This window comes from Colletotrichum lupini, chromosome 9, assembly GCF_023278565.1.
Source record: "Colletotrichum lupini chromosome 9, complete sequence".
Classification (NCBI taxonomy): domain Eukaryota; kingdom Fungi; phylum Ascomycota; class Sordariomycetes; order Glomerellales; family Glomerellaceae; genus Colletotrichum; species Colletotrichum lupini.
Window position 1 is genome coordinate 257,687 of NC_064682.1, and position 13,109 is coordinate 270,795.

Sequence of the window (13,109 nt, forward strand, 5' to 3'; positions counted from 1 at the left end):
TCTATCTTGTAAGTCATGCGTCTCTGTCATAGCTCGCCCCCAACGCCAACCGTAGTCCATCATCAAGCAAGCCAAGCCAACAAGACCTCAAACACACCCCATCCAACATCTCCCACGCCAGCTCTCCCCCGTCCAAATCACACCTTCCAAGCAGTCCTCCTCAACCAGTCCCCAACAACCCTCATGACCTTCACCGCCTTCGCATTCCCATCCCTCACACTCACCGGATCCGATACCGCGGCCCCCATCTCGTGAAAATCAAACGCGTGAATCACATCCGGCACAAGCAGCCACTTCACACTGCCCCTCCCGTCCCTCACCTCCCACCCGAACCTCTCGTCCCCCTCCTCCACCAGCTCCTGCGTCCTGGCCACCTCGCTCCGCCCGACCACTCCCGAACCAGGCTTTCCCTTCCCGCCGAGCTTGCACGCCAGCTCCCACGCCTCGTAGGCGAGGTAATCCAGCTCCGCGGCCACGACGCACACGTTATCCGGGAAATCGCCCCTCTCGGCGTACAGAGGCGAGATGCGCGTGTCGCGGAGGTTCGTGCCGTAGGGGATGTAGCTCCAGTCAAACACCTCTGCGAAATCCAGCACAAAGTCCTTCTTCTGGCCGCGGATGCCGGGTAACTTGCCAACCTTGTACGGCCTGCGATCCCTCTTGGACGCCGTCGGCGTGACGAAATCCGTAGGCGGGTAAATTGGCACAATCGCCTTCGGCGGAGCCGTCCTGTGCTCTTTGATGCTCTTCATCTGCGAGAGACACAGCGTAAGGTTCCCTCCCGCGCTGAAGCCGCCCATGGCGATGCGCGACTTGTCAATGGGGAGGGATTCGTCGTCGACGATGGCGAGGTAGAGGGCCTCCAAGTCGTGGAGGGCGTGCGGCCAGGGGGCCCAGGGGGCTTTCCAGTAGTGGAGGGCGACGACGAGGCAGTTGTTGAGGTCGGCGAAGGTGCGGTTCCATTCGTCGTCGTCGTCGGGGACGCCGATGGAGAAGCCGCCTCCGTGGATTGTGAAGAGGGTCGGGAGGGTTTGCGGGGAGGTTTGGTCGTAGTCGGAGGGAAAGAAGATGCTGCGTATTGGTTAGCAGCGTTTTCGTTTTCACAAAAGGGGAAAACACCATACCGAACTGGCAATGCCTTCCTACAGTCATACTGCTTGATGAGATCGGGCCGTATGGCGGGTGGCCAAAAGTACGACTTCCACGCCTCGAAGCCGGCTTTTTGAAAGTACCAATGCTGCAGTGTCGAAATCTTGGTGCCGTACACGATGCGGTTGAGCATCGAAGGCGCCTGCTGGTAAACCGGCTTACCGGACTCTGCGTTCCCTGCGACACCCATATCTGCCATGTCTCGGAAGAAAGTCTTTCACACTCTTGCGACAAAGGGTGATGTCGGCGTTATATGATCACCGCCAATGCCCGCTCAAACTCGCAGAACGGAACAGCCTGGCAGTCTTTTTCGCCGGTGACGACGATGGCCCAGGTACGGAGTCGGAGAGGTCGATGGTCCCGAGACGACCAAAAAGAAAAGAATCTGCCAGAACACCGGAGCGCATTAGCCGCGACGTGTCTTCTCTCACAAACAGACGAACGACTTCAGGCTGGGACGAGACGGTAATCGGCAGAGGGAGTCGGCGACAGAGAGCGGCAGGAGCCACAGAGAGGCGTCATCGTGCGTTTTGACGTGACTTGGAGGCAGAGAGAGAGAAGGAGAAGGAGGCCTACTCGGCGTGCCGGACCCTCGGTTTCACGAGGCAGAATGGTGTAGCCTGATGTATGAGCTTGCTTGCGTCCGGGAATCGCAGAGACGCCGAGGACCCGGACATACGATGGCCACAGGAAGGAAGAGGAGCACAGGCGGTGATGGCGGTGAAGTCAAGAGAAACACACACGGCTGGACTTACATGACGACAGATGGTGGCGTAGATGAATCGGCACGAATGAAAAGATGCAGAGCCAGACAGGTCCTATGGTATAATTCAGCACCGTAGTCAGCCAGCTCGAGGATTCTTCACGAATTCATCTACCTTGCTCAACACCAGCTCCCTCCCACTCAACGTCATGCACCGCAGTCCTCAGAAAGCACCACCCATTCCTTCTCCCACCAAGAAACAACGAGAGGGGCTGGAGTGAGAGGGTCCAGGGGTGCAGGGAACGTTGGCCACACGTTCATGCTAAGCTTGCCCGGCACGTCAAACAGCTAGGTTTTGGAGGGGCTCAGGGCTCAGGCACATGGCCCTGCGCATTGTCGGACGGGATGCATGTTGCCTGTGCTTGACTCCAGTGCGTGTTTCTGGTTTTGGCTGGTGTTGCTGGTCGAGACATCGACGGGGGTCGAGGTTCCCCTCCCTCCAACAATAACACCTCTATATTATCACCTCTTATCGTTATCGCCTCCGGTACAAGACAAGGAAAGGTAAGGTAAGGAAAGGTAGTTGGGGTATTGGCCCCAAGCTCCTCAGAGAGCATGAAAGTCCCTGGCCCCGTCCCATCTGTCAGGCAGCCGAATCAGTCAGCTCAGATGGCTGGTCTGACTCATTGGAAAGGTAGGCGGTGACTCTCGTCTCGTCCAGAAGCGGACAATTTTTGCTTTTCACAGGTCTCATTCAGTCATTGAACAAAAAGTGATCTCGGCATGGCGCCCCGAAATGCGGCCGGAGCTCCGGTGGCATGGCCGGACTTGGGACCGCGAACACAACAAGCCAAACATATGCCTGAGCTGGAATGCTCACATAATGGCTTACAGCGTCTCGTGATCATTGCTGATTTTCCCATAATGATAGAAAACGTGAAAGAAAACGTGAAGCGGTGGCAACTGGAGACTAGAGGAAGAGAAAAGACGACCTCACAGCTAGACAAAATATTCGTGCATGTTCTCCATTCAATCATACTTTACAGATGCAGCGTAAACCAAACACGTAATTGTACAAAACGGTGACTCCTGACCGTCTACGCATCGCATTAAGCCATGGGCGCGTCTATTCGTCTCAGAGGCTTGTCGGCTTCTGCACCACAACCTCTTCATCGTCATCCGGATCTTCGATGCTCGTCCGCCGAGCAGCCTCGACGGCCGCCTGGATCGGCTTCTCGTCGTCTCCCGTCGCCGTCTCTTCCGATGGCCCCTTCTCACCATCGTCCTTGCCATCCTTCTTACCTGCAAACGGCCACAGACCGCTAAAGGCTTTGCCTCCCGAAGCACCCTGCGGCGGGTGTACCGCGAGAGGCTTTAGAATCACCTTCTCGTTGGGATCCGTACCCGGCGCTGGCTCCACCTCGGGCATGGCAAAATCACCAAACTCCTCATCGTCGTCTTCCTCGTCCGAATCATCTTGTCCGTCAAATCGTGGCCGCCCCTGACGTCCCACCCCTCGCCACCACGACCCACTTCCAGGTTGACCCCAGGCACCTGCAACAGCTGCCGCTGCCCCTGGGCCATGACGGTCTTCGTCGTCCTCGTCGCTCGAATTTTCTTCGTCGTCTTCGTCATCGGCAAACGGGTTCTCTAGCCGCTCGCCCTCACCAGACTCGCCCTTGTCGTCGTCGTCGTCGTCTTCTTCTTGAGAAGCAGCGGCCTGGTTCTTCTGGTGCATAGCCAAACGAGCCGCAAGCTGCAACCGCGCTCTAGAAGGAGGGTTGTTCAATGGCGGCGGCGGCGGCGGAGGCGGAGGGATCGATGGCGGGTTGAGAGACGATGAGGTGTTGTTCAATGGATCGGTATAAGCCCGGAACTAGTAAATGCGTGTTAGTCTGGTGAGATTCATTCCGACATTGGCGCACGATTGTAAGAAAGATCCCGGAGGCAAGTTTCGTCATTGTCGTTTTGCTGTTATAGATGACCCGGCTCGCAAGTGGTTGAAGTGGATAAGAAAAGTCCAAAGTTGTCTGGTATCCCAAGGAATCGACGCCGGCACGAACAAGGACGTGTAATCCTACACTACTCGCCGCCACAAGATATGTCATGAATACGCCCAACACCACCCTCTCCTATATAGCCCCCGAGCCCTCTCTACCCTTCTCCCAGGCTCTCGTCATCGATATGTCTATCCGTTCTCCTTCTAAGCCATGACATGAAATTGAGGGAAGGCCGAATCATGTGCATTTCCTCATCAGACTCAAGATCTCCGAACTCATTGCCCCATACCCCCTTATCGTCCCAAGATACAAGGTTCGGCGAATCGTTGCTTACGTCCTCTACATCTATCCTACGTCCAAAGTCATCGCCGGCGCCATCGGTGTGATCCTCTTGGGATATTCGACTGTCATGGGGTCCTCCGTCCTCGTATGCGCACTACGCATCCTTTTCCCGGTCTTTTTCCTCGTCCTCGTCGGGGTTATTGTCGTCGATAAGAGATTGCGTCCAAGGGTCCAATGCAGGTGGTTCCATCTCACGGAGCTCTGAGAGCATATCACTCACCTCATTGTTGACATCGTCTTCGTTCTCTTCTTCCCCCTCGTCCTCCTCATCACTGGAGCTGCCGAAGCCAGACATGAGAGTGCCTGAGCTGATGGCGAATGGCCCAATACCGTTACCGCTGCTTTCTTGAAGGTCTGCGTTACCGTTGAGTCCAGCATCAGCGAGCGCGTTGGAGCCAGTATTGCTCTGGGAGTTGGAAAAGGACGATCCCAGGCCAGAGAGACCGACTGCTGCGAGCCCGCTGCCAGACATGCCGGCCCGGTTACCCATAGCCACCTCGGGACGGACTCCGCCGAGAATGGCGTTGTCTCGCTCACGAGTTTCGGCGAGGGCGCCTTCCACATAGCTGATCCATCGCGGGTCCATAACCCGTTCAAGAACAGTCTCAGACAAGAGTTCGGGAGGGTGACGTTCCGTAAACTTCACCACCTCTTCAGCGATGAGAGTGAGATGTCCCATGTAACCCATGCGAGTCTTCATCCTGGCCTGTGACTCGTCACTAGCGAGTTGGCCCTTGATGATAGCCGTCGTGATATCCGCAGCCTCAAACAGTGAAACTGCCAAGGTCGGGTTGTAGCCTCTGTCCATAGGCCCGTTAAAAACCTGCTGAACGATATCATATACCACGTTATGGAGAAAGTTGTTCCACGGGTAAGCAAAGAAGAAGGACTAAACTCTGATTAGCTTGGATTGATGACGCATCATCACGAGGAACTCACCAGAATCGTGGGCACAACACGGTATTCGACAAATTGCACCTTGAGGTAGTCGCCGACAACAGGCTTCACGCTGTTCGGGTCAGGCCGATCGGGAACAGCAGGCGGTAGGTCTCCAGCCTCCCTTGTCGCATCGTCGTCAGTTCCTGGAGCCGCGGGGGCTTCTGGCACCTCGGGAACTGGAGGGGCCATGGGAACCTCCGGAGCTGGCTCAACTTCGGATTCGGTCTCCTTGGAAGTAGCGTCCTTGTCCGCAGTCGCATCAGGATCAGTGGTGGATTTGGAAAACAGAGGGGCTGGCATGTCTTCGGGGTGCTGGGGAGGTTCAGGCACTGCCGGCGCGGTCTCTGCTGGCTCGGGCTTCGCCTCAGAATCGGTGACGCTAGGCGTATAGACAACAGAAGAGTCGGACTCGTCACCCTTCTGATTGTCCTCGGGAACAACCGTTTGATCAGCCTTCTCGTCAAGCGAAAGTTCCTCTACCTTGTTAATGGTAGCATCATCCGAGGTCTTGTCAGCCAGGTCGTCTGCGCCGGAAGTCTTCTCAGTCTTCTCAGATTCTGATTCTTTCGCAGCCGGCTCTTCACTCTTGGCGTCAACGGAATCCGGCTTCGCCTCCAATTCGGACTTGGCTTCGGAAACCGCTGCTGCAGCAGCAGTCTCATCGATGGAAGCAGTCTTTGGCTTGTTCGGCGAAAGGGGAGCGACCACCAGATCGGGGTCATCAAATCGTTGTTCCTTGATTTTGTCATCTGCGACGTTGAGTCTGGGCGAGCTGAGCGGCTCGTCCACAAAGTCGTCTTCGTCTCTGTCCAGGAAGGACGAGGCTGGTGCAGCGACAGGAATCTCTTCTTCGGCTTTTACGAACTCGTGGGACGTGTCCTCGTTCATTTCGCGGCTGGGCTCAACCTCTTCGAATCCGTCATCGTCTGAGATATTGGTTACCTCTAAACGACGTCCCTCCTCGGGAGAAGAACGACCGATGCGCATCGTCAAGTCATCCGTAGATGATGGCGGCTCTTCTCCGCGGTTTGGGGTAAGCTTACCCTCCGTTCTTAAGCGCTGACGCTCAGCATCTCGAGCTGCAATAACGTCCTCGGAACCAACTTCATTGAGTAGGCCCATGTTACTGCAGTGAAGCAGTTCGGCCATCAACTCGCACGTCTTGAATCGGTCGAAGCCAAGAGGCTCTATCTTTTCGCCAAAGGTCGATTCCAACGGTCCCTTCTGCACCGGGATGTTCATAATCAGGTTGACGAAATCGGGAATGTGTTGCGCAAACAAGCGGAGGAGGGTTCCTAGATAGATGGGGTCTCGGCTCGAGGGAACAGAGTTGGCTTCGGTGCCAACGTCTGGATCATAGTCCGAGTTATTCTTCCTGATGACTTCGATAATGATGCCGACACCCACAGTCAGCGGGTTTCCACCTCCTAACATGTACTTGATCAGCTGTTCCACACAGGGTTGCGACACCAGCTGGCGGGTGAGTTCGTTCGGGCCGATGCATTGCTGCTCGTTTTGCGATGCATTGGCCGAAATGGTAATGATGGCTTTGATGAAGTCGCCTGCAGCTGTCTGAACAACCCAGCTGTGCTCCGGGCTGAGGCAGGATAGCAGCGTCGGCACAACGTCTTGGCCGTATAGCCACTGCAATAAAGGGTACGATTAGCTCTCAACCTTGTTCGGCGGGGATGGGGGAAGGGGGGATTGCTGGGCTGTACGCACCTCTACAACACCCTGGCCGCCCTCTGTGCGGTCTAGGGCAATGATCTTGAGAAGCAGATCCATAATAATAGGGCACTCAACATGACGGAGCAAGTCGGGCACGGCCTCGGGGAGAGATTTGAGAAGGATAACCATCTCCTCCGTCTTCTTGTCGAACAAAGCCTCGTTGACTTTCGTAAAGTAACTGGCTTGCAGGGGGTCAAGAGGCGTCGGGCGCTTCAGAAACTGCCAAAATTCCCGCACCAGGTCTTGGTTTTCCATCATGGCCTCGTAAATGGACCACGTGTCGGATGACAAGACTTCGGCAGCAACGTAGGCATAGCGATTGCGCTTCTTCTCCTGCTCTTCCTCCTCGTTGTCGGTATCGGTAGCTCGGGATGAGGCGCGAGGTCTTGAAAAGGGAAGGAGGCGACCCTTGCCCTTGATCTCCTCGGCGGGTTCATCTGGTTCTGGGGTGGCGACGGGCTCTAACTTGGGTGCGACGACATATTCGAGCAGAGTCTTGAGCACATTGTCCTCGCGGAGGTATTCGATAAGCTTCGTGTTGTGCTGCTTGAGCTCTTGAATCAGGTCGCTTTCGTCGAGGAGGTCTTCGACGGTAAATTCGGGCTTTTCGAGGATAGTATCGATGGTGGATATGTTGGCGTATCCGCCAAATCTCCAGAACATGGTGGCGGTATTTGTGGGTTGTCTATGTCACGGCGCCGGACGAGTCGCGGCGACGATGGACAAAGAGCGATAAAACAATCAACTGGGCAGCAATCCGATGATTGAGCATGCGAAATTCGTATGTCTTAATGGAATAGACAAAGGGCGTGTATCGGCCGCAGAAATCGAATCGTAGCGAGAGTGATAAATGGCCAATCGTTTTCTCTATACCTTAGGTTCAACGCATGCGAAGGACGGGTTTGGGGGTATCGGTCGCTTGAATGACTTGGCGGCTGAGCGAGGAGGAAGTGTCAGCAAAGAGATTGTCTAGAAGGCTTTTGCTGACAAGCGAAGGCAGAGCAGGAAAAGCAGGGCTTGATGGTGGTGGTGGTGGTGAGGTCTGCAGATGTTGTCGCCGGCGGAGTGGAGGGGCCGGCGCATCGGGCCCAGAAAAGAGGAGCTGATTGATAATAGAGGGGGAGGGAAGAGATGAGGGAAAATTGACGATCCAGTCTCGAAGGAGAGGGGAAAACCCAGCCGCGAAACGATGGACGACAGAGGGGGATTCGAGTCAATCCAGCTCGCAACGCGCGTACTCTTTCCAGGCAAGCGGAGAGCAACAGGAAGCACCACGAATGAAGCAAAGCAGTAGGGAGCAGCGAGCCCAGGCAGTGAGGCAACGAGTTCGGGGGGAGGAGGAGGAGTAGGACAGTAGCCAGAGGACCAGGGTACGTACAAAAGCGGGAAAAGGTACGGTGATTGCTGTTGTACAGAGGGCGCGCTGGCGTTCTAAGCCTCGTGTGCAAGGAGAATTAGCGATGGAAAGAACGGGCTGAAGCCGGAGCCTGTCGTCGGTTGTCGGTTGTCGGATAGATATGTATCGGACGCTTCGAATGTGGTCGCGTGGGTTCTGTCCTCCGTACGTCTCGCTGTCTTTCTCTCTCCTTGTCGGTGTTGGGGGAGAGGAGGGGTGGTGTGTGTGTGTGTGGGTGTGGATTCGTGGATGCGTGGTGGTTTTTGGACTCGGGAAGAAAGAATGGCTGTGGTGAGGGTGAGATGGGCCACCGGACGTCGTCGAGATTGGATTGCGCAGCGGTGGGTTTGAGGTACGGTTACCTTAGGTAAGGTAAAGGTGCTCTTTTGGCCCAATGGAATCGCTGGCTTTCTACGCAGTAGGGACTTAAGAGTCGGAGGGTCGGTCGTCGGAGTTCCCAGGTTGGCACTTTGGCTTGGCCGCAGTGGGAGGAAGAGGAAGAGGTCGGGTATGCCCTGGTGAAAGAAAGGACGGCCCTTGTTACTCTTGTCCCAGTCGGCACGTCAGGTACTCAGGTCAGGTAAGGTAGGTAGGTAGGTATTCGTACTTTCAGGTGCACCAAGTCTGGCAGCGGTTGTTTTGCTGCTGACGTGCGGCTGCGGCTGCGGCTACGGATGTTTGGCTCTGTTTGTGTGCGTGCGCGCGCGCGCACCCTCGGAGCTCTCTGGGGTCGAAGAAGCTGACGGAAACACTGAACAGTGGACATTGAACGAATGTCACGGGGTACCTTGCGTATACCTCTTGTTCCGTGTGGTTCAGGGGAGAAAGGATGGTGCGGTCGGGTACTTTCTTTCCGTTACTTACCTACCAAAACAGCATTTAAGGTAGGTACGGTACGGGTGCACTGCGGTAAAATGCAGTGGAAAAAATGATCAAGTATACCGTTGCTTCGTATTACATTCACCGTCATGAACCTCACCCATTCATTATTGTCCAAACATCGTCATGCTTTCAGATTGGGCCCAGATTGGGTTGCCTTGCTTCCCGCTTGCTACCAAACGTGCCGCCGACCGGCTGCTGTCTCTCGGAACCCAAGAGGCGAAGCAGAAGCAGAGCAGAGCAGGGTACGGAGTGCATTCGTTCATGTCTGATGAGGTCAGTCCGGTCAGACATGCACCTACAATCAACGCTCTTATCTGCATCCTCGCCCGTTCCATCTTGATAAGAAAAGATTCTGAATGCTGGGCTGTGGTGTTCATCTTCCCCAATCAAGTTGGTGATGGATTCCTCTCAGGACTCTCTGTCCAGTCAAGCCCCGGCACGGGTACTTGCGCAATGCGAGACAAGGAAACTCACTAAGCTAAAGGCGAGCAAATACTCAAAGCGATTGTGGCGCCGCCTCATTCAGGTTCCGGTGCCTATTCTGAAAAAGACCGAGGCATGAACTGAACTGACTGCTTTATTCCGATCGCAGATATCAGCGACATGGTTGGGCAATGATCAGACTGTCCTCGGTGCTCCCAAAGAAATCTCCAAGGCGGCAGCAGCATGAGCAAGAGAGTCTGTACAACATCGCCGAGGTCCTCGACAACGCCCAGCCCTACAGGACCACGAGGGCCATCTCGAATTGTGGCCTTCTTCCGACTCCGTTCCATTATTAACTTGCGTGCTTTGCCCACAGTGGGATTGGATTTTCGCCTAATCCAGCCCAAGGACGTGGACGGTGGAGAGGAGCCGTGAGGGCAAGGCAAGGGTCCTCCCATTACCCGCAACTCTGTCTATTCGCGGACCGTGGGCGTCCAGGCCAGGCCTGAGATGCCCCTCCATTGCCCTCTGCTCCGGAACCGTACGGGCTCAGCCTGGCTGAAGTATGAGGGGGGAAACTGGAGCATGAGATGCATATGTGCATGTGTGAATGTGATTGTGTCACAGTGTGACTCAATTGGTGATTCGACAGCCCCTCCTTGCCCTCATACCCTCAAACACCTAACAGTACTGCGTAGCGACTCTTCTCTTTTCTCTTGTTTCGTTTCTGTGTGTGTTGGGTTTCTGTGTGCTAGGCCAGGGTTCTTGTTGAATCGAATCGTGCCGAAACACACCCAAGGCAGAGTCCCTAGTCCTTTAGTGTAAGACTGAAGATGATCTCCGATAAGGAATTGCCTGCTTCCATGAGATGGGATCTGCCCCAGGTGCCAATTTGTTTACAGTAGTTGCTGATAGCAGGCCAAGTCTCGTGCCCCTCATTCTCCCGTGCGGTACTTATCGGAGGTTCCTCGGTTGCGGAAGTTGCACTGCTGCCCCGCTACACTTCTTGGATGTGGATCTGGCCGTTTGTACCGGGTACGAGTCTACTAACAGCGTCAAGTCTTACCTACATTACTTTTGCTCCAAGCACATCAGATCCATTGTTTTCTTGTGAGAAAAAGGGGATCAAGGGATGGAGGAAGAAGAAATCCAGGAAGAAGAAATTTGTAGGATTTCTTCTTCGTGTCACTGCTCGTTTGCCGGCCGGTGTAGATTTCGTCGACAGTCAGGGGCTGGCCTTGTTCATCTCATGTCTGCTCATCCCCTCCTGTACCATTCTGTCCATTCTGTCATGTGTACCGTTACGTTACCCAAATAGCATGTGAGCTCTTTCCACACCCCGATACCTACACACACCCAAGAATGCGACTATGCTCGCATTCCATCTACATTATTTCCGTACAATTAGCCCCAACGGGATCAAGACTTCTCGCTCTCCCGCATCACTCCAGAATGCTGCGGACGGAATGTATTATCAATCGAGACCAGCATACCTACAAAATGGGCTGGACCTTTCGATCCTGAGCCCGCCGGGCATCATTCTTCTGCAACCCCCGGCTTGCCACGTTGCCAGCCCTCCCTGCAGAATCCTTCCCACGTTGTCAGCCGATGCTCCCCCCGAGACTTGTTCCCCGAACTTCCCCAACCACCTGGCATTCCCCAACGTAAGTGGTCCAAGCGACCCTTCCAGCTAGCCGTTGGAGCGCCGCTACCGTTTCCTCAACTGGGGCACGTGAGATTGTTACAGAGACGATCGAGTTTCGTGAAGCACAGATCCATACCCGATCTCTGGCAACTGGAGGATCTTATAGACAACATGAGCATGTCTGCATAATTTCATGGCCATAGCTATGCCTGGTCATCCCAAGTTCCTGTGAGCCATCAAACAACTCGCACCAGTATCCCATCGACTGCTAGATAGCGTCAGCGTCAATGCATCGCCACAGCACGTAACGTAATAACAGATCACGGATTGTTCCTTCATAATCCATATTATCATCATTCTAAGTTATTTCAACACATTTAATTGAAAACTCAAAAATGTATTGGTACTAGAGAAAACCAGAGGTCAATACACTAACGTCATTCAACACTGGATGGGATTCCCAGCATCATAAGGCAACTAGATAGTCGGGATGCCTGTTCAATGCAGAACACTCAAGTTGTGCATGATATTTCCCGGGTCAAGAAACGTTTTGACGAATGACAGAGAATACTGTTCAGTAGCTGGCTGCCTATTCTATTTCTGTTCAGAGGACGGAGGTCCTTTCTATCACGGACAAGCAATATTCAAGTAAAAAGCCCAAGTATCGGAGAAAAGTCCGCTTCACATCTACTCCGAGTCATTGATGCAAAAAACTGTATAAAGTATTAGACAGGTCAGGCGGAAGCCATGCAAAGTGTAATATATTACAGGACAGACAGCGTAGGCTTGTCAATCAAGTCATTTGCAAAAGACGTGTCTTACTGGCTGTCTGGCTGTCTCTCTACCAATCTAAACCAGAGCCTTCAGCTCTGAGAGACATACCTTGCAGACTCATGTTGAAGCCATCGATCGAATCTCTCATAGTTGAGTTATTAGGACTGCCAAAGCAATCGTCATGCTTAGACAGCTTGCATAAGCTTTCAGCTTTCAGCTTTGAAGTAAGTGTTAGTATCCCTATTATAGGGTAGTTAGTTCGAACCGTAGTTAACGAAGAGATCAATTAAACTATATAAATATCTACGTAGTAAGTATAAAAAAGAGGTTCTAATTATAGGTTAGGCTAGTTATAATAATTATAAATAGGGCCCCTAATTAGCCCCTGCGTAGTCGGCTATATACTATAGTTAAATTAAACTTCTAATCTAATACTAACTTTCTCTTTTTTTTATTAATTTAACCGCTATAGTTAGAAATATAATTTAACCTCAGGCCCGTTTATTAAGTCGTCTCCTTTTCCCCCTTTTCTCTACTTTTTTTATATAACCTATTCCTTTATTTATATAATAGCTTTTTTACTACTTATAAATTACTTTAATCCCTTATTTAGTACTACTTTTATAAAAGCGTTTACGAGGTTATTTTTATTATTAATCTAATAGATCTTAAATATCTCGCGCCTTTCGTACGATTACCTAAGGGCTATAATATCGATTATAAGCCTCTTTTTTTTTTATTCCTAATTTAATAAGGTATTTATATAATAAATAAGAATTAGTATAAATAACTATTAGAATAAGTAAAAAGCTAATTCGATTAGTAATCTTCCTTAGCGTCGTTAAAATTATATAAGAGAAGTTAACGCTATTAATTATACTATATATTTTTAATATTAATATACTTCTCGTTATTTACTTATTTTTAATCAATAAGTAATAGATTATATTATTATATATAGTAAATTCGCTCTTACTTATACTCTCGTTAACTAGGATAATAATATACCCTAATTACGAAATAAAGTTATTATTATTTATAAATAACTTATTAATAAAAACGTAGAGCTTACTAATTATAAAGTTAATTAGGTAGTAAATAAAACTTTAATCGAGATTTATTTATTAC

General features: G+C 52.1%; 5 protein-coding genes across 5 annotated transcripts; 1 reads left to right on the top strand and 4 right to left on the bottom strand.

Moving 5' to 3' along the window:
• Positions 1–137: 137 nt before the first annotated feature.
• CLUP02_15990 (alpha/beta hydrolase fold protein) lies at positions 138–1,348 on the bottom strand (the record flags this gene model as incomplete). The annotated part of the gene is made up of 2 exons (XM_049294914.1): positions 138–1,071; positions 1,125–1,348. The coding sequence occupies 2 exons, from the start codon at positions 1,346–1,348 to the stop codon at positions 138–140; spliced, it is 1,158 nt and encodes a 385-aa protein (XP_049152061.1).
• Positions 1,349–1,721: 373 nt separating this feature from the next.
• Positions 1,722–2,246, bottom strand: CLUP02_15991 (uncharacterized protein; the record flags this gene model as incomplete). Its single annotated transcript, XM_049294915.1, has 2 exons — positions 1,722–1,967; positions 2,199–2,246. 2 exons carry the CDS (start codon positions 2,244–2,246, stop codon positions 1,722–1,724), a joined length of 294 nt encoding a protein of 97 aa, XP_049152062.1.
• Positions 2,247–2,987: 741 nt separating this feature from the next.
• Positions 2,988–7,524, bottom strand: CLUP02_15992 (SIT4 phosphatase-associated protein; the record flags this gene model as incomplete). Its single annotated transcript, XM_049294916.1, has 6 exons — positions 2,988–3,728; positions 3,778–3,934; positions 4,011–4,256; positions 4,293–5,083; positions 5,134–6,777; positions 6,856–7,524. The coding sequence occupies 6 exons, from the start codon at positions 7,522–7,524 to the stop codon at positions 2,988–2,990; spliced, it is 4,248 nt and encodes a 1,415-aa protein (XP_049152063.1).
• Positions 7,525–7,741: 217 nt separating this feature from the next.
• CLUP02_15993 (uncharacterized protein) lies at positions 7,742–9,023 on the bottom strand (the record flags this gene model as incomplete). The annotated part of the gene is made up of 5 exons (XM_049294917.1): positions 7,742–7,796; positions 7,850–8,292; positions 8,427–8,543; positions 8,620–8,802; positions 8,865–9,023. 5 exons carry the CDS (start codon positions 9,021–9,023, stop codon positions 7,742–7,744), a joined length of 957 nt encoding a protein of 318 aa, XP_049152064.1.
• A 239-nt stretch (positions 9,024–9,262) lies between these two features.
• On the top strand, positions 9,263–9,918 carry CLUP02_15994 (uncharacterized protein; the record flags this gene model as incomplete). The annotated part of the gene is made up of 2 exons (XM_049294918.1): positions 9,263–9,381; positions 9,732–9,918. The coding sequence occupies 2 exons, from the start codon at positions 9,263–9,265 to the stop codon at positions 9,916–9,918; spliced, it is 306 nt and encodes a 101-aa protein (XP_049152065.1).
• Between the last annotated feature and the right edge of the window lie 3,191 nt (positions 9,919–13,109).